The sequence below is a fragment of the Rhinatrema bivittatum genome, chromosome 1 (assembly GCF_901001135.1).
Source record: "Rhinatrema bivittatum chromosome 1, aRhiBiv1.1, whole genome shotgun sequence".
Classification (NCBI taxonomy): Eukaryota; Metazoa; Chordata; class Amphibia; order Gymnophiona; family Rhinatrematidae; genus Rhinatrema; species Rhinatrema bivittatum.
The window spans coordinates 817,042,380-817,056,530 of NC_042615.1; the positions used below are offsets into that span (position 1 = coordinate 817,042,380).

At 48.4% G+C, this 14,151-nt stretch overlaps 1 protein-coding gene across 4 annotated transcripts in view; it reads right to left on the reverse strand.

Moving 5' to 3' along the window:
• Positions 1-2,693: 2,693 nt before the first annotated feature.
• FANCG (FA complementation group G) overlaps positions 2,694-14,151 on the reverse strand; it is a 158,216-nt gene continuing 146,758 nt past the window's right edge. For all 4 annotated transcript variants that reach the window (XM_029581683.1, XM_029581670.1, XM_029581677.1 and 1 more), the window contains one exon: positions 2,694-4,024. In XM_029581683.1, coding sequence (XP_029437543.1) covers positions 3,963-4,024 — 62 coding nt within the window. In that variant the 3' untranslated portion in view covers positions 2,694-3,962. The remainder of the gene's footprint in view (positions 4,025-14,151) is intronic.

Below are 14,151 nucleotides of genomic sequence, written 5' to 3' on the forward strand. Positions count from 1 at the left end.
GCACTTCCAGCATCTTATGGCATGCATCCTCCTCTGTAAGGAGCTGAAAGAGGATGACCTCAGTCATGGCCCTAATAAACCCCACAAACGACAGGTCCTCAGGTGGTGACCGGCGCCTTTCCTCTGGGGGGCGAAGGCTCCGAGAGGGGGTTGTCGGAGTTCTCAGAGGATGAGCCTGAGGAGTCATCATCCCAAGGGTCATAAGGACCCTCTTCCTCACTTGGGCCAGGACGCTGAGGGCGAGCGCCGTGAGGGGCATCGACCCTGGGCTTGGAGGGCACAGATAGATCTCCCGGCAGCGAGGGGGGTCATCGGTCATGGCAAGCTGGAAGGACCCGTCTGCGGCTCAGGGAGTCGCGGGTGAGGAGGCCTGCTCTCAGTGGCCTCATCCTCCTTGGAGGACCTGGGAATCGGGATTGCTCCGGTGGAGGGCATCGGTGGCCGGTGGAGCATCAAAGGCCCCTCGGGCACCGGCTGTGTTGGTAGGCTGCCAAGAAGGAAGTCCAGATGCTCCAGCAAGGATGCTAACATCGATGGTGGAGGCTCGGGCACCGGTATGGGGGCTGGTGGAGTCGGTATCTCAATGCTCTGCAGCGCTTTGATCTCTGCCAATTGCACCCTGTGGTCCAACTCCTTGTGGAAGTCCTGAGTGATTAGGACTGATGGAGGGGGATGAGGTGTTGCCGGCTCATGCTTGGGTCCCTGAGGTGGCACCGCGCCCAGTACCTGTATCGGTGGGGAATGCCTTGGGCTACCAGGAGCAACGGAGGATGGGGCCTCCGGTGGCCAGTGCCGCTTCGATGGCGATGCAGCAGCTGTTGATGCTGCTCGATAACCGTGTCAGGAGGGCGACTGATGCCCGTGCTTCTGAGATCACTTCCGATGCTCAGCCCAGTCATTCCCTGGTGCCGAGGAAGACAATGACCCCGAGGTCTGGGGGAGGGGAGAGATCACCGAGGATCTACCTCCCTCACCCCGATCCTTGGGGGTGGAAATCAAAGGGACCACAAGAGATGGGGACAGCTCCCTGCGGCCTTGGGTGTCGAAGCTACCGACGCAGGAGCGGAGGATTTCGGGGTCCTGAAAAGTTTCTCCATTTTGTTGAGGTGCGCACGACGTCCCTTGGGTGTCATCTGATCGCACAGACGACATCCAAGGATATCGTGCAAGGCCCCCACGCAGAGGATGCAAACCTCATGTAGGTCCATAATGGACATAGTCCGCAGGTACTAGGGACACTGACAAAAACTGGTTGACGCCATGAAAAAGATCCATCGTGCGGTCGATGGCCAACAGGCACCGGGAGATGGAGAGTGGGGAATCGTCCTCAAGATCGAGCAAAAAATTGAAAAGAACTTACCGTACCGGGAAGGCAGCACCCGCGAAGGGGGACCCAACAAGGATTAAAGAGAATTCGAATAAAAATTGAGACAAAGTTTGAAAAAAAGTGGAGCTCCACGGACCACTGCACCGCGGAAGAGACTGAAGGGGGGACCTCGCGTGGCTGCATGGATAGCAGCAGGCTGGGCATGCTCAGTCTGCTGGCCAAAGTTTCTAGAAATTTGGACAAAAGTTTTCCGTGCCGGGCTCCATCGGATGATGTCACCCACTGGTGAGGACTACCATCCTGCTTGTCCTAGGAGAAAATGGAAGAACTCCAACAAACTCTCATGCCCCCTTGGTGCGAAGAAACCAAGGGCCTTTATGAAAAAGCTACTGGCTCCAAAAATGGGAATGGGGGGACGGACAGGGAGGTAAAAAACCCCTGACTCAGCAGGAAGGACTGGGCCCTCTGGGATGGCGAACCTGAGCACCTCCAAGACTGTTACCACGGAATCCCGGTCAATCCGACTACTAAGACTCGTTCCCGGCCATCTGCGGAGAGCCTGAAGTCAACCATGGCTACAGCGCCCCCAGCACCTGCTTGCAAAGTTTCCAGGTGCACTCATGGGAAAGCATGCTTTCAGAGGCAGTGCACCAGACTCTGCATGTCTATGGCCCTTTTCTGGTCTCAGAAGCCAAGGATTCTAGCTTTGGGACACCTTGGCTTCTAATTCTCAACTGGTTGCCTCCATGGCTTTGTTAGACAGCCTTCCTTGTTGCTTTATCAATCCTTTTCTGGTCTCTCCATAAAGGGCCTAGTTGACCCGGGTGATGTGAGATGGGCGTCTCTGTTCCTGTCCCACCGGTCACACATGCTGCAAGCGTCCTGCCATCTCGCCACTCCAGGCCCGTTGAAAACTATCAGCCCCCTGCGTTGGTCTCAGCTGGGAGTAGATAGGCCTCTGCTCTGCAAATAAATACGAGCTTCTCCTCTTGCTTTCTGTTTTATTTATTTATTTATTTTTTTACAAAGAGCTTATCCTCTCCAGCTCTACCTGGTCCTCTCTGGGACTGGGAGCTTCTGAAGTGGGCTCGCTCTGCTAGCCAAAGCCAGTGGCTTGGCCCAGGGTCCGGAGCAACATCTAATTCACCGCTGACCAGCTGCAGAAGCCAGGACCTTCCATTTGCCAGATGTAAAAAAATACTGGACTTTTCCAGAGCTGCACCACCCCTAAATAGTGGCAACGATGTCGCATTAGGAAAAAACAGTGCTGTCTACCTCCATCTGCTGGTAGGGGGAAAGAATGCACTAGTGCTGCCTGGACTGGTGTAGCTGGACGAAACTGAAGGGGAGACACCTTGAGTTCTTTGCTTTAACGTTGTTTATGAAGTGTACATAAAATATACAAGGCAATCAGCACGGTACATTTTAGGAACATAACACAGAACAATTCTGTCTAGTACAATCTGTTATATAACACCTGAGTAAATAGCTTGAATTTTAGCGGACAATGGTGACAGCAGGGCACAAAGGTTAAAGGACATACCAAACCTAGTGGAGGAATAACTGCTGGAAATTACAAGAGAGAAATGTATACACAGACTTGCGGAAGCGCTGCATGATCCCATTGCATTTGCAGAATCGGCGTGTCAAAAAGTGGTCGGCCCTCTAGTTTATTCCCTCTCCCACCAGACCTGCTTCTCTCAGTCCATGAAAGTGGTCTCTTCCTCTTCCTCCTACTGGGACTCTCTCCCTCTGGCAGCCCCTACTCGCCCTCCTATGTGGCACTGCTCCCTTCTAAACTCCCCCCCCCCCCCCCCACAAGGAATGCCTGCTTCGCCAGTCTCCCCCCTTTGCAAGGGTGCACCTTCCGCTCTTGCCCCCAGTTAGCAGAGCTAGCCTGCTTCTCCAGTCGCGCTCTCTTGCAAGCGACAAACTCACTCCAAATTTACTCCAACATATTTTAAAGACAGACAAGTACAAAGTATTATTTGTTGCAAAAATATACAATGTACATTGGTTATACATTTATAACCAGGTTTCTGACTTTCCAGAGTGGGTTTCCCATTCTGTGCTGATGGGAGATGAAACGGGTCTCAGATGTTTAGCTGAACAGGTGATAATTGGCGCATTTAGGAGCCGCGTACGGGGAAGGAGGCTATCGCGTTTGTGGCGTATTCCATTTTCATTATAAGGCCACCATGGCATCTGGGGCTTCTGCGCCAGCTGAGGACCTGACCACCCGTGAGACCCTTCTGCCCTGCAGCAGACGTCACAGAGAAAACATTGTTGTATTAGCTTATGTTTTGGTTTTTTTCCTGCCTCTTAAACCACCATCCTTCTTCTGAGCTGACAATTAAGTACCACACAAATCTCTGGTGACCAAGAAGGAAGAGGCCCCTTTCAGATTCCCACTGCAGCAGCACCAATCTGGCATGTCATGCTGAGGAGAGGAGTCTGCTACAAGAGGAGTGCATGTTGTCAAGTGGCCTTGTCAGCCAGCTGAGTGCCATTGTATTTTACGCTTCTGTTATTCCCGACGTGACAGGCCAATTAGGAAGGGATTGTGGATATGAGGAAGCTCAAGGCCATGGTAAGTCCTTCATGAAGGTGCCGATGTAATCTTGTATTTCCCCAGTTAACGCTTCATCCGATGGAAAATTCTCTTTCGAATAAGAAAGCAAGTACAACGGGAGAGTTCTGGAAGAGAGAAAAAGTGCTCTTTATTCACTGTGTTTCGCACATTAGAAGGAGCATGCCTATAAATGTCCTGAACCCCGCCTCATCTACCAGCATCTCTGTAACCAGCTGGCCCATTTTTCCTTATGTTTTCAAAGTGGCACCATGAAGGTGGGAACCTGGCTCCTCCTGTGTCAGCAGGACTGGAATTCCTGCAAGGATATCAGGGTTACATGAGAAGCCAGGCTCCCATTACTGCAGTAGCGCATTTGAAAAAAGAATCCCCAGACGGTTTTAAAAAAAACAAAGCCAGTCTTCCCAGGGTTTATTTGTGCATGAAACAGCTTATATAGCCACCTCAGCTGGCACAAGACACTCTGAGCGGGTTTCAGCAAAGCTTAAAACAGATAAAATCAAACAATGAAACCCATTACACAAAATTAAAATAACACAAAACGAAAAACCAAAGAAACAAAAGAATAACCTGCATTTCTTTACAGTTCTACATCATAGTAACATCATAAATGATGGCAGATAAAGACCAAAACGGTCCATCCAGCAAGGTGCTTAGTGTGAGGCTAGGGAAACCACTCCCCCTATCTGCTCATCATAAACGCTTGTTACAAATAAAAGGTCTCAGCTTTTCCCTAAATAAAGACAAGTCAAATATGTCCCACACCTCTTGAGGAATAAAATTCCACAACGCAGATCTTGTAACGGAAAAAAAATGTATCTCTGCATTGCTTGGAGATGTATTTTCCTTACTGGAGGGCATCATTAATAAGCATTTTTTTTTTTGCTGAATAATAAAACACATGTAGGGACAAACTTAATAATGTCAGACAAAAAGGCCTTCTTGTCACAAAGCCTTAAACACTGAAGTTAAAAACTGAAAGTTCACTCTATGAGTAACAGGTAACCAATGGAGGCCCCTCAGCATAGGAGTAAAATGATCCCAGAAATAAGAGGAGCAGCAGCATTTTGAAAAAGATGACATTTAGGGAGGCCTGCATAAAGCAAGTTATGGTGAAATCTATTGCTGATAAAACCAAAGCTTGTACTACCATACGAAAATGATCTCTACTCAATACATATTTCAGCCTTCTAATCGTTCCGAGTTTATAAAATACCGATCTCGACTCAGAAACATGGTGGCAGGAAAAGACCATTACAGCCTATCTAGTCTGTCCATGCACGCCAACTATTCAGTTCACCAATCCCCACCACTCCCTCAGATTTCCCCTATGTTTATCCCAGGCTTTCTTGAATTCAGATACTATCCTTGTCTCCATCACCACTACAAAGAGGCTGTTCCATGCATGCACCACGCTTTATATAAAGAAATATTTCCTTAGATTACTCCTGAGTGCAACCCCTTTCACCCTCTTCCCATGACCCCTAGTTCCAGAGTCTCCTTTCCATTGAAAGATGCTTCCTGTGCATGGAGATATTTAAATGCCTCTATCATATCTCCCCTATCCCGCCTTTCCTCTAGGGTGTTCATGTTTAGATCTTTGCCTATCCCCATATACTTTAGAACGAAGACCACTGACCATTTCAGTAGCCACCCTCTAAACCAACTCATCCTATTTATATCCTTTTGAAGGTGTGGTCTCCAGCATTGTACACAGGGACCTATACAGGGGCAATATCACCTCCCTTTTTCTGCTGGCCATTCCTCTCCCTATGCAGCCAAGCATCTTTCTGGTTTTTTTCGTTGCTTTATCCACCTGTTTGGCCACCTTAAGATCATCATACAATCACCTCCAGATCCTGCTCTTCTCGCATGCTTAGAAGAATTTCTTGAGCATTAAATGTGAATCCAGCAATACTCCAAGATTATATACTTTGGTCAAAAAAGGAATATCTACAACACAAAGGTGGTGTTATTGTTTGTAAGGTTTTGGGAGGACCTTTGGACACTGTGGCTGCTGACCACGCCCACGGGGGGAAGTCCCATGAGGGGCCACAGGTCAGGCTCAGCTTAGGACACACAACACAGATAGATCTTTTATTAACAGTATTGAGGAGCCACCAGAGGTGGCAGTAGTGAGCAGAGATGAAGCCCGGCTGGGCTTGTAGTCCCTGAGGGCTCTGGAACAGCGATCCCAAAATGGCTGTGCTGTAGTGAAGAGAAACTGAGATAGTGAGAACAATGAAGTATGGGCAGGGTTCTGGAATAGAGCCTCGTTGGTTGAGTACTCACACAGCGGTTTCTCTCAGTAGAAAACACAGGAGCTAGAGTAGAGGCAGGACCTCGAGGAGCGAGTACCTGGTTCCAGGGAACAGCTCTGAGAGAAGTAGATGGTAACTCACTGATGGTGTAGGCAGCCGTATCTTCCGGGCAGAAGTGAAGTCCAGGTAGCGAGTCCGGGAACATGGGCCCCCGAGGAGTGAGTACCGGTTCCAGACACCGACCTGAAAGAGAAGAGAGAGGCCCCCGAGGAGCGGGTACCCCAAATAGAGTAAGTCCAGTAATGGAGAGGCAGAGTAGCTAGGTACGGAGAGCGAATCCCATCCGTAAGGAGTTCCAGTACGAATACTTTTGCTAACTCGATTAGCTAGCAGTAGTGTAGGCCTTTTGTATCCGGGATGCGTGACATCATCACAGGGGGACGCCCCTGAGGTTCGCGCCAAAGAAAGTATTTGAAGCAGGGCCGCGCAGCACGCGCACCCTAAGGCAGCTGGACAGCATGGCGGGAGGCAGCGCCCAAGCCGGACCGGGGACACCGGAGAGGACGGCAGGCAGACGCCGCGGCAGCCAAACGTCCGTCAACCGCGGGAGGAGTCGCCAGAGAGGTAAGGAGGGCGGACAGTCGTAACAGGTGGAGACCAGTTAAAGTTTTGAGGCTATAGGGCTGAGCCAAAAGGTTTCAGTCTTACGGGTATTTAAAATCATTCCAGTTTGGCACAGCCACTGACCTCAGGCCTAAGTACAGGAAGCAAGAAAGCTTACTGCAGTTGATAATCAGCCACCCACAGGAAGGAATAATTGTATATTGTCTGCATAGATTCTAAACTGACGGCTGAAAGAGGAGATCTCCTAAAGGCTGCAGGCAGATGTTAAACAATGCTAAAGAAAGCGCAGAGCCCTGAGAAACACCCGAAGAAACAATCTTACAAGTAGAATTCTTATTCCCTAATCTCACCTGCTGCTTTCTATTCAACAACAAAAACAGAATGAAACCATCTCAAAACCTCCTCCCACAACAAAGCTACTTAGCCTCTCATGTTTGCATTCAAAAATGGAAACCCTGGGGGCACTAAAGTGCGCTGATGGTGTCGACAGCAAGAGCTTAGAGCTCCATCTTCTTCCCCTATGATCTCTCATGTAGCCTGCAGTAATATGTTCAGACCACAGTAGTAGGTAGTATAGCGCTGGTTACGTCTCATGGAACTTTGTCTTACAGAGCTCAATTGAAGAAAGTTAACAAAGAATTAATTTGAACATATTCATTGTTTATTCACAGTTGCTTGAAGAGAACAGATTTTTGGTCCTTCGACACAGACCGTGTTTCACCACATGGGCTGTGTCGGGAGGGACAGGAGCCCAAAGGATGAGCGGTAAGGCCAGATTAAATGCAAAGTACTGGGGACGTCTTGAATTTGCCTTTGTTTGGACCCACTCGTTAGCGTCCCCAGTACTTTGCATTTAATCTGGAAAACAATTATCTTCAGGAGACGCTGCTGCACGCCCTATTAGTTGTTATAAGCTCATTTGATTCCTCTGCAGCACTCCTCTACATATTCACCACTCCTACATAACTGGCCTTACCACTCATCCTTTGTTAAGTTTCTTCGACTGAGCTCTGTAAGAGAAGGCTCCATGAAACTACTGTGGTCTGTACCTATTACTCTATACCGCTCATCATCTCCACTCCTCATTAGCCTGCAGTAATATACAATCCTGTCACTTACTGAGCAATTGATTTTCTCTCTGCACCTACTGCTCCTATTACTGTTATTTTGGGCCAAATATGTCTGTAGAGATGGGAACAATTTTCTCAGAAATGTATCACTGAAAAAGGACAAATTCTTTTTTAATTTTAACCTCCTTCTTGAAAAGGCCCCATCTTTGGTAGAACAGGGAGAGCTCTGGACTGGTCTGGCTGGACTCAAGGCAAGGAAATTATCTGGCAAGCATACATTTCTCCTGCCTTTTCATCCAGTCAGGCTTGGCCAGATATATGGAATGTACCAAAGCTATTTCTCAAATGGGTGGGATCCTGCCAACGTATTCTCAAAACCTTGGAACCAAAGGAAGATACCTTTCTGGCCTGAACATCCAGCCGATAATGATTCAAAAGGAGCACAAGGACTAAGTTACTGCCTTACAAATCTCACAGGAGAAACCAACTGAAGTTCCATTCACGATGTTGCCTCTGCTCTCAACTCTTTTGGTAGTGACATGCCTTTATCTATATATCCTGCTTCTTTGGCCTCCTTAATCAAACACGCTAATGAGCCTTAAAAGCAGCATCGCCCTTCCTTTACTCCACCAAACAGTATGAACAGATGGTCAGATCTTCTAAAACTATTTGTGACCTTGAAGTAATGTATTAAAACTCTTCTGACATCCAAACAATGAAGTTGATCATACTCTTCCCCACAAGCCTTTCAGAAGATAGGCAGACAGACACACTGTCTAAGACAGGGGTCGGGAACCCATGGCTCGCGAGCCAGATATGGCTCTTTTGAGGGCTGCATCTGGCTCGCGGACAAGTGTCGCCACACTTCGCGGTTCCCCGCTGACCCAGCTGCTCCCCGGTCCTCCGCCGCCCGGGCTTAAAATGCTGTCAGCCCGGGCGGAACGCGGCAGGACAGCTGGAGTCAGCGGCACCGGCGTGCTCTCTTCTCCTCCCTCCCCCCCCCCCCGCGGCCCGGAAGAGGAAGTGGAGAGCATCGGGTGCCTGCGCGGGAAGAAGAGACCGTGGTCTCTTCTTCCCGCGCAGGCACCCGATGCTCTCCACTTCCTCTTCCGGGCCGCGGGGGGGGGGGGGGGGGGGGGAGAAGAGAGAGTCAGCGGCACGACTGGAGTCAGCCGGGTGCCTGCGCGGGAGTCATCGGGTGTCAGCCGGGTGCCAGCGCTGGAGTCATCGGGTGCCTGCGCGGGAGTCTTCCCGCGCAGGCACCCGATGCTCACCACTTCCTCTTCCGGGCCGCGGGAAGAAGAGAGCGCACCGGCGTGCTCTCTTCTTCCCGCGGCCCGGTAGAGGAAGTGGTGAGCATCGGGTGCCTGCGCGGGAAGAAGAGGCCACGCTAATGTCCGACGGGAAGAAGACTGCAGCGCGGCTCGGAGGAAAATGAAGAGTTTCAACCGCGACCGATGGGACTCAGCCTTCGCCTCCGCGAGGGCTGAAAATGAAGGAGGTTAGCGTTGGGAAGAGGCTGCTGCTGCTGCCGCGAGTTCCCGGGGTGGGGGAGAGTGATAGTGAATGAGCGAGCAAGCATGTGTTTGAGATCCTGTGTGTGTGAGTGAGAGATTGCATGTATGTGAATGATTGAGAGCCTGTATATGTGAAAGAGAGTATGTCTGTGATTGAGAGCCTGCCTGTGAGAGAGAGCATGAATGTAAGTTTACCATTGGGAACCTGTATGTGTAAGTTTGTGATTGAAAACCTGTTTGTGTGAAAGAGTATGTGTGTATGATTGAGATCCTTTGTGTGTGAGAGAAATCATGTGTATGTATGATTAAGACCCTGTGTGTATAAGTAAGAGAGAGATCATGTGTGTCTGTGTCTGATTGACAGCTGGTTTAGGTGATGGAGTATGTGATTGAGAGCCTGTGTTTCAATGAGAGAGAGAGACCATGTGTGTCTGTGTGTGATTGAGAGCTGATTTAGGTGAGGGAGCATGTGAGTATGTGATTGAGAGCCTGTGTGTAAATGAGAGAAAGAGAGGACATGTTTGTAAGCATGTGAATGAGAGTCTGTGTGTGAGAGAAATGTGTGTGATTGAAAGCCTGTGTGTGTGTGTGTAAGCGTGAAAAGATAGACAGCATATGTGTAAATGTGTAATTAAGAGCCTATATAAGTGAGAGAGAAAAAGCATGGGTATATGTGAGTACTGAGAGCATGTGTGTATAGGTGTGTCATTGAGAGCCAGTGTGAGAGAGAGCGCTGGTATGTGACTGAGAGAGAGGAGAAAGTTCCAAGCAAACCACCCCGCCTCCTCCTAATTCAGAACAATCTCAGGACACCTGGATATCAAACGTTCCCAGGTATGCAGAGCAAAAAAATTTTTGTATCCTTATTATTTTTCATTACTGGATCTTTATGTCTGCTATTTTGAAATATTTTGTTGGTATCTGGAAATGTTTTATGAGTTTTTAATTATTGGATATTCCACTCATCAGCTGTTTCGAAATATGTTCTTTTTGTTAGTACAGTTTTACTGCTGATGATTTTATATTTCTTGATTTGTTTTATAAGGATGGGTGATGTTTCTTTTTTCCTTTGTTACACTGCATACAGAGACTCTGGCTTGTTGCAGTTTCCAATTCAGTTTTTTCTGCATGCTTCTTGTTATGCGTTTTGGTCTCTTTATTCTATGTTAGGTGAGGGACAGCACGTGATTCAGGTGAGGTTTTCTGCTGGCGTGTTGTTTCTGTGTAGGACTCTATAGCAGCCTGACTTGGTCCGTTTTCCTAATAGGAGATGTATGTATTGGTGTCTTAAGGCCTGGTGTAATATTTTCAGAGACTTATTGTACATTAAAAGTGTGATCTTACATAAAATGCACACATTTACTTGTATTTAGTTTTAAACATATTGTATGGCTCTCATGGAATTACATTTTAAAATATGTGGCGTTTATGGCTCTCTCAGCCAAAAAGGTTCCTGACCCCTGGTCTAAGAGGAGAGGGTAAAAGCACTTTTGGCAACTAGGAAGGAACCATCTCATCCGAGAACATCAAAAAGGGTTCCCTGCATGACAGTTCCTGTAACTCTAAAGCATGTCTAGTTGAACATATGGCCACTAAAAATATAGTCTTAAGAGTGAGAAGCTTAATTGAAATCTCCCTTAAAGGCTCAAGGGGAAATCCTGCCAGATATGAATTTGATTATTATTATTTTTTTCTATATACCGACATTCGATCTGAGATATCACACCGGTTTACATTCAGGTACTGTAGGTATTTCCCTATCCCCAGAGGGCTTACAATCTAAGTTTGTACCTGCCTAGATCTGCTACCACAGCTGTTTCTGCCAATCAGGCATCACTAGAATCACCAGACCCTGATGTCTGGAAATCCTTTGACTTACCCGCTCACCAAAGGCCATGGGGGAAACACATAAAGGAGAGCCTCCAGGGGTCAAATTTGAACTAGGGTATCTAATCCTGATGATTCTCTGTCCCATATTCTACTGAAAAGTCTTTTCATCTTTGCATTCCTGCTGGATACCATCAACGCCATTACCAGCTCTCTCCATCGGGCAAATATTTTGGAAAATGCACTCAACAACAGAGCCTATTCCACCAAATCTAGCATGTTGCGGCTGAGATAATCCACTTGAACATCCTCCATACCTGCTATGTGCAACACTGAAATAGCTTTCAGCTGCTTCTCTGCCCATTTCAAGAGAAAAGTTCTCTTGGCTGTAACTTGAGTACCTTTGGTCCCACCTTGATGGTTTATATAAGCCACCTCCATAGCGCTGTCTGATAACACTATGACTACCCGGCCCTTGAGAAGAGATGTAAAATGAAGGACAGCCAACTGTATTGCTCTAGTTTACAATTGACTGACTGGTGCACCTCACCCAATGGCCCAGTTAGCTGAGCCACTGATCTCTGACATTGAGCCCCCCATCCCAACCGAATAGGCTGGCATCCATTCTTATTGTTATCCAAGGACGGAACTCCAGATCTACTTTCTTCTCAAGACTGATCTTCAACTGTTCTGGCACTGATAGCCTTATCAAGTAGTTCTGCAACTAAGGATCTCCATGTGAAAGTGAGGTACCTTGAGGACCGCGTTCACCTTTTTCAAGTCCAAAATCTTACGAAGCGACCCTTCCTTCTTTGGTACCACGAAACAGATGGCGTACCTACTTTTTCGCTGCTCCTGCCTCGGAACTGCCACTATAGCTCCCAGTTGCCTTAAACAGTCTACAGCCTGACAAACCGCTTCGTGTTTGCCAAGAGGGGAGCAAGGAGAGATGATAGAATTTGCTCGTCCTATTCAAGACACTTCCTACATCTAAGACCCACTGGTCCATGGTAATTTTGGACCGCTCCTCATAAAAGAGAGCATGACATCCTCCGACAGCCAGAACCAAAGAGTGGACCGTCCTTGTTTCATCGGAAGGACCTTGTTCCTCCTTGACTTACCCCAGAATCATCCCGGAATGGTCTTCTACCACCTCAAAAGGACTGAACCCTGGACTGAGACCTAACTGTGAACTGCTTCTGAGGACCTCCAGAACCTTCGGACTGCCAAAATCTTCTTTGATCTTGAAACTTAGGCAGAGTAGGAAACAATTTCCTGCCTTTCGGTTTGTCCTCTGGCAGCATATGAACCATGGACTCACTAAGATGCTTCATAATCTGCTCCAGGTCTTCTCCAAATAAGAGCTTTCCTTTGAAAGGAAGAGTTCCCAGCTGTGATTTGGACCACACATCTGCAGACCAATTACGCAACCAAAATAACCTGCGAACAGAGACCGCAGACATCATGATGCTTGAGGACGTCCTAGCAAGGTCATAGAAGGCATCCTCCTCACACACAGTAAGTGGCCTCGAGATGCTCTGCCTTCTGGCCGTGGCCCCCAAGGTAGCTTGTGTTTCCTATAACTCCTGGATCCAACACATACAAGCTCTCTGCATCAGACTGCTGCACACCACAGCATTTATGGCCAGGGCCAATACCTAAAAAATGCACTTGAGGTGAAGCTCCAGCTTATGATCCTGCACATCTCTCAAGGCAGCAGAACCCGCCACCAGAATGGTGGTCTTCTTGGTAACAGCTGAAACCGAGGCATCAACTCCAGCGTGTCTTCCCGTAATGAGTATAACTTTGCCATAGCCATAATCCAGCCTCCTGAGTGTCACACTCCTGTAGAACAAGCTTCTTCACTGACTTGTGAAACGGGAAGGCCTTGGCAGGACCACGCAAGCAGCCTAAAACAAAATCCGCTCCAAGTCAGTCCACCTCGAATCTGAGCTCCAGTACTATCTGCGGAATCAAAGGCCAAAGCTCCTCTCTGCAGAAAAGCCACACTACCTTAGGATCATCAACCTCAGCCATGGTAACCTCCTCATGGTCCCCATCATTGGCATCCATATTTGCTTCACCATCTGCATCTGGGACCGAAGCCATATCTGTGGACCCCCCTTGGCATTACCCCAGAATCCTTGGAATCGTCAGTGTCAGTGTCAATCACATCGCTAGATGACAAAAAAGGCCCAAAGCCTTTTGTACGCCGTCCCTACCGACCTTTTTGGGAGGACCCGGCTTTGCAGCTATGGATCGTGGCTCGGCACTTTTCCACTGACTTGGATCCACAACCTCCTGTAGCCTTTGTGGTCAAATAAGCTCTGTGCAGCAAGAGAACAAAGTCCGCAGAAAAGGGCTGGAACTCATCAGAATCCCGGACCAGAGGGAAATCCTCAGCATATACATCAACTCTGATCCAGAGGAAAATCCACTATTTCATTATCTTCCTGGTCTGTCATAGTGCTAGGAACCACAGGAGAAAGGTTCGATGACCTCCTTGTCCCGCCCCATTACCGCTGCCGATTCTACCTCGGGGCTCCAAATGGCCGCTGTTCCTGTGCTAAGAAAATCACCACCAGCTACCAATTTAGGTGCTCTGGAAGCTGCAGCTGACTTAGATTGCGTCGGGAGTGCTCCTGAAGTACCCTCATCACCTGCGATGCACCCTGAAAAGAGGCCCTCTCGACTGAGACTGGCCCGCAATCCTCCACAAGCACGGCAAGAACGCCTGAGCACCATCTTCCCTCACACACGTGGAATGAAGCTGCACACCTAAAGCTGGAGTCGGGTTGCCCCAGGGAAACACTCATGTTAGGCAAAGACTTACCGGCTCCAGACTTGCACACCCAATGCTTCAGCCTCCGGCCGCCTCTCTCTTTTTTTTTTTTTTTTTAAACTTTAATAAAACTGTAAAGAGCCAGTGCCTGCC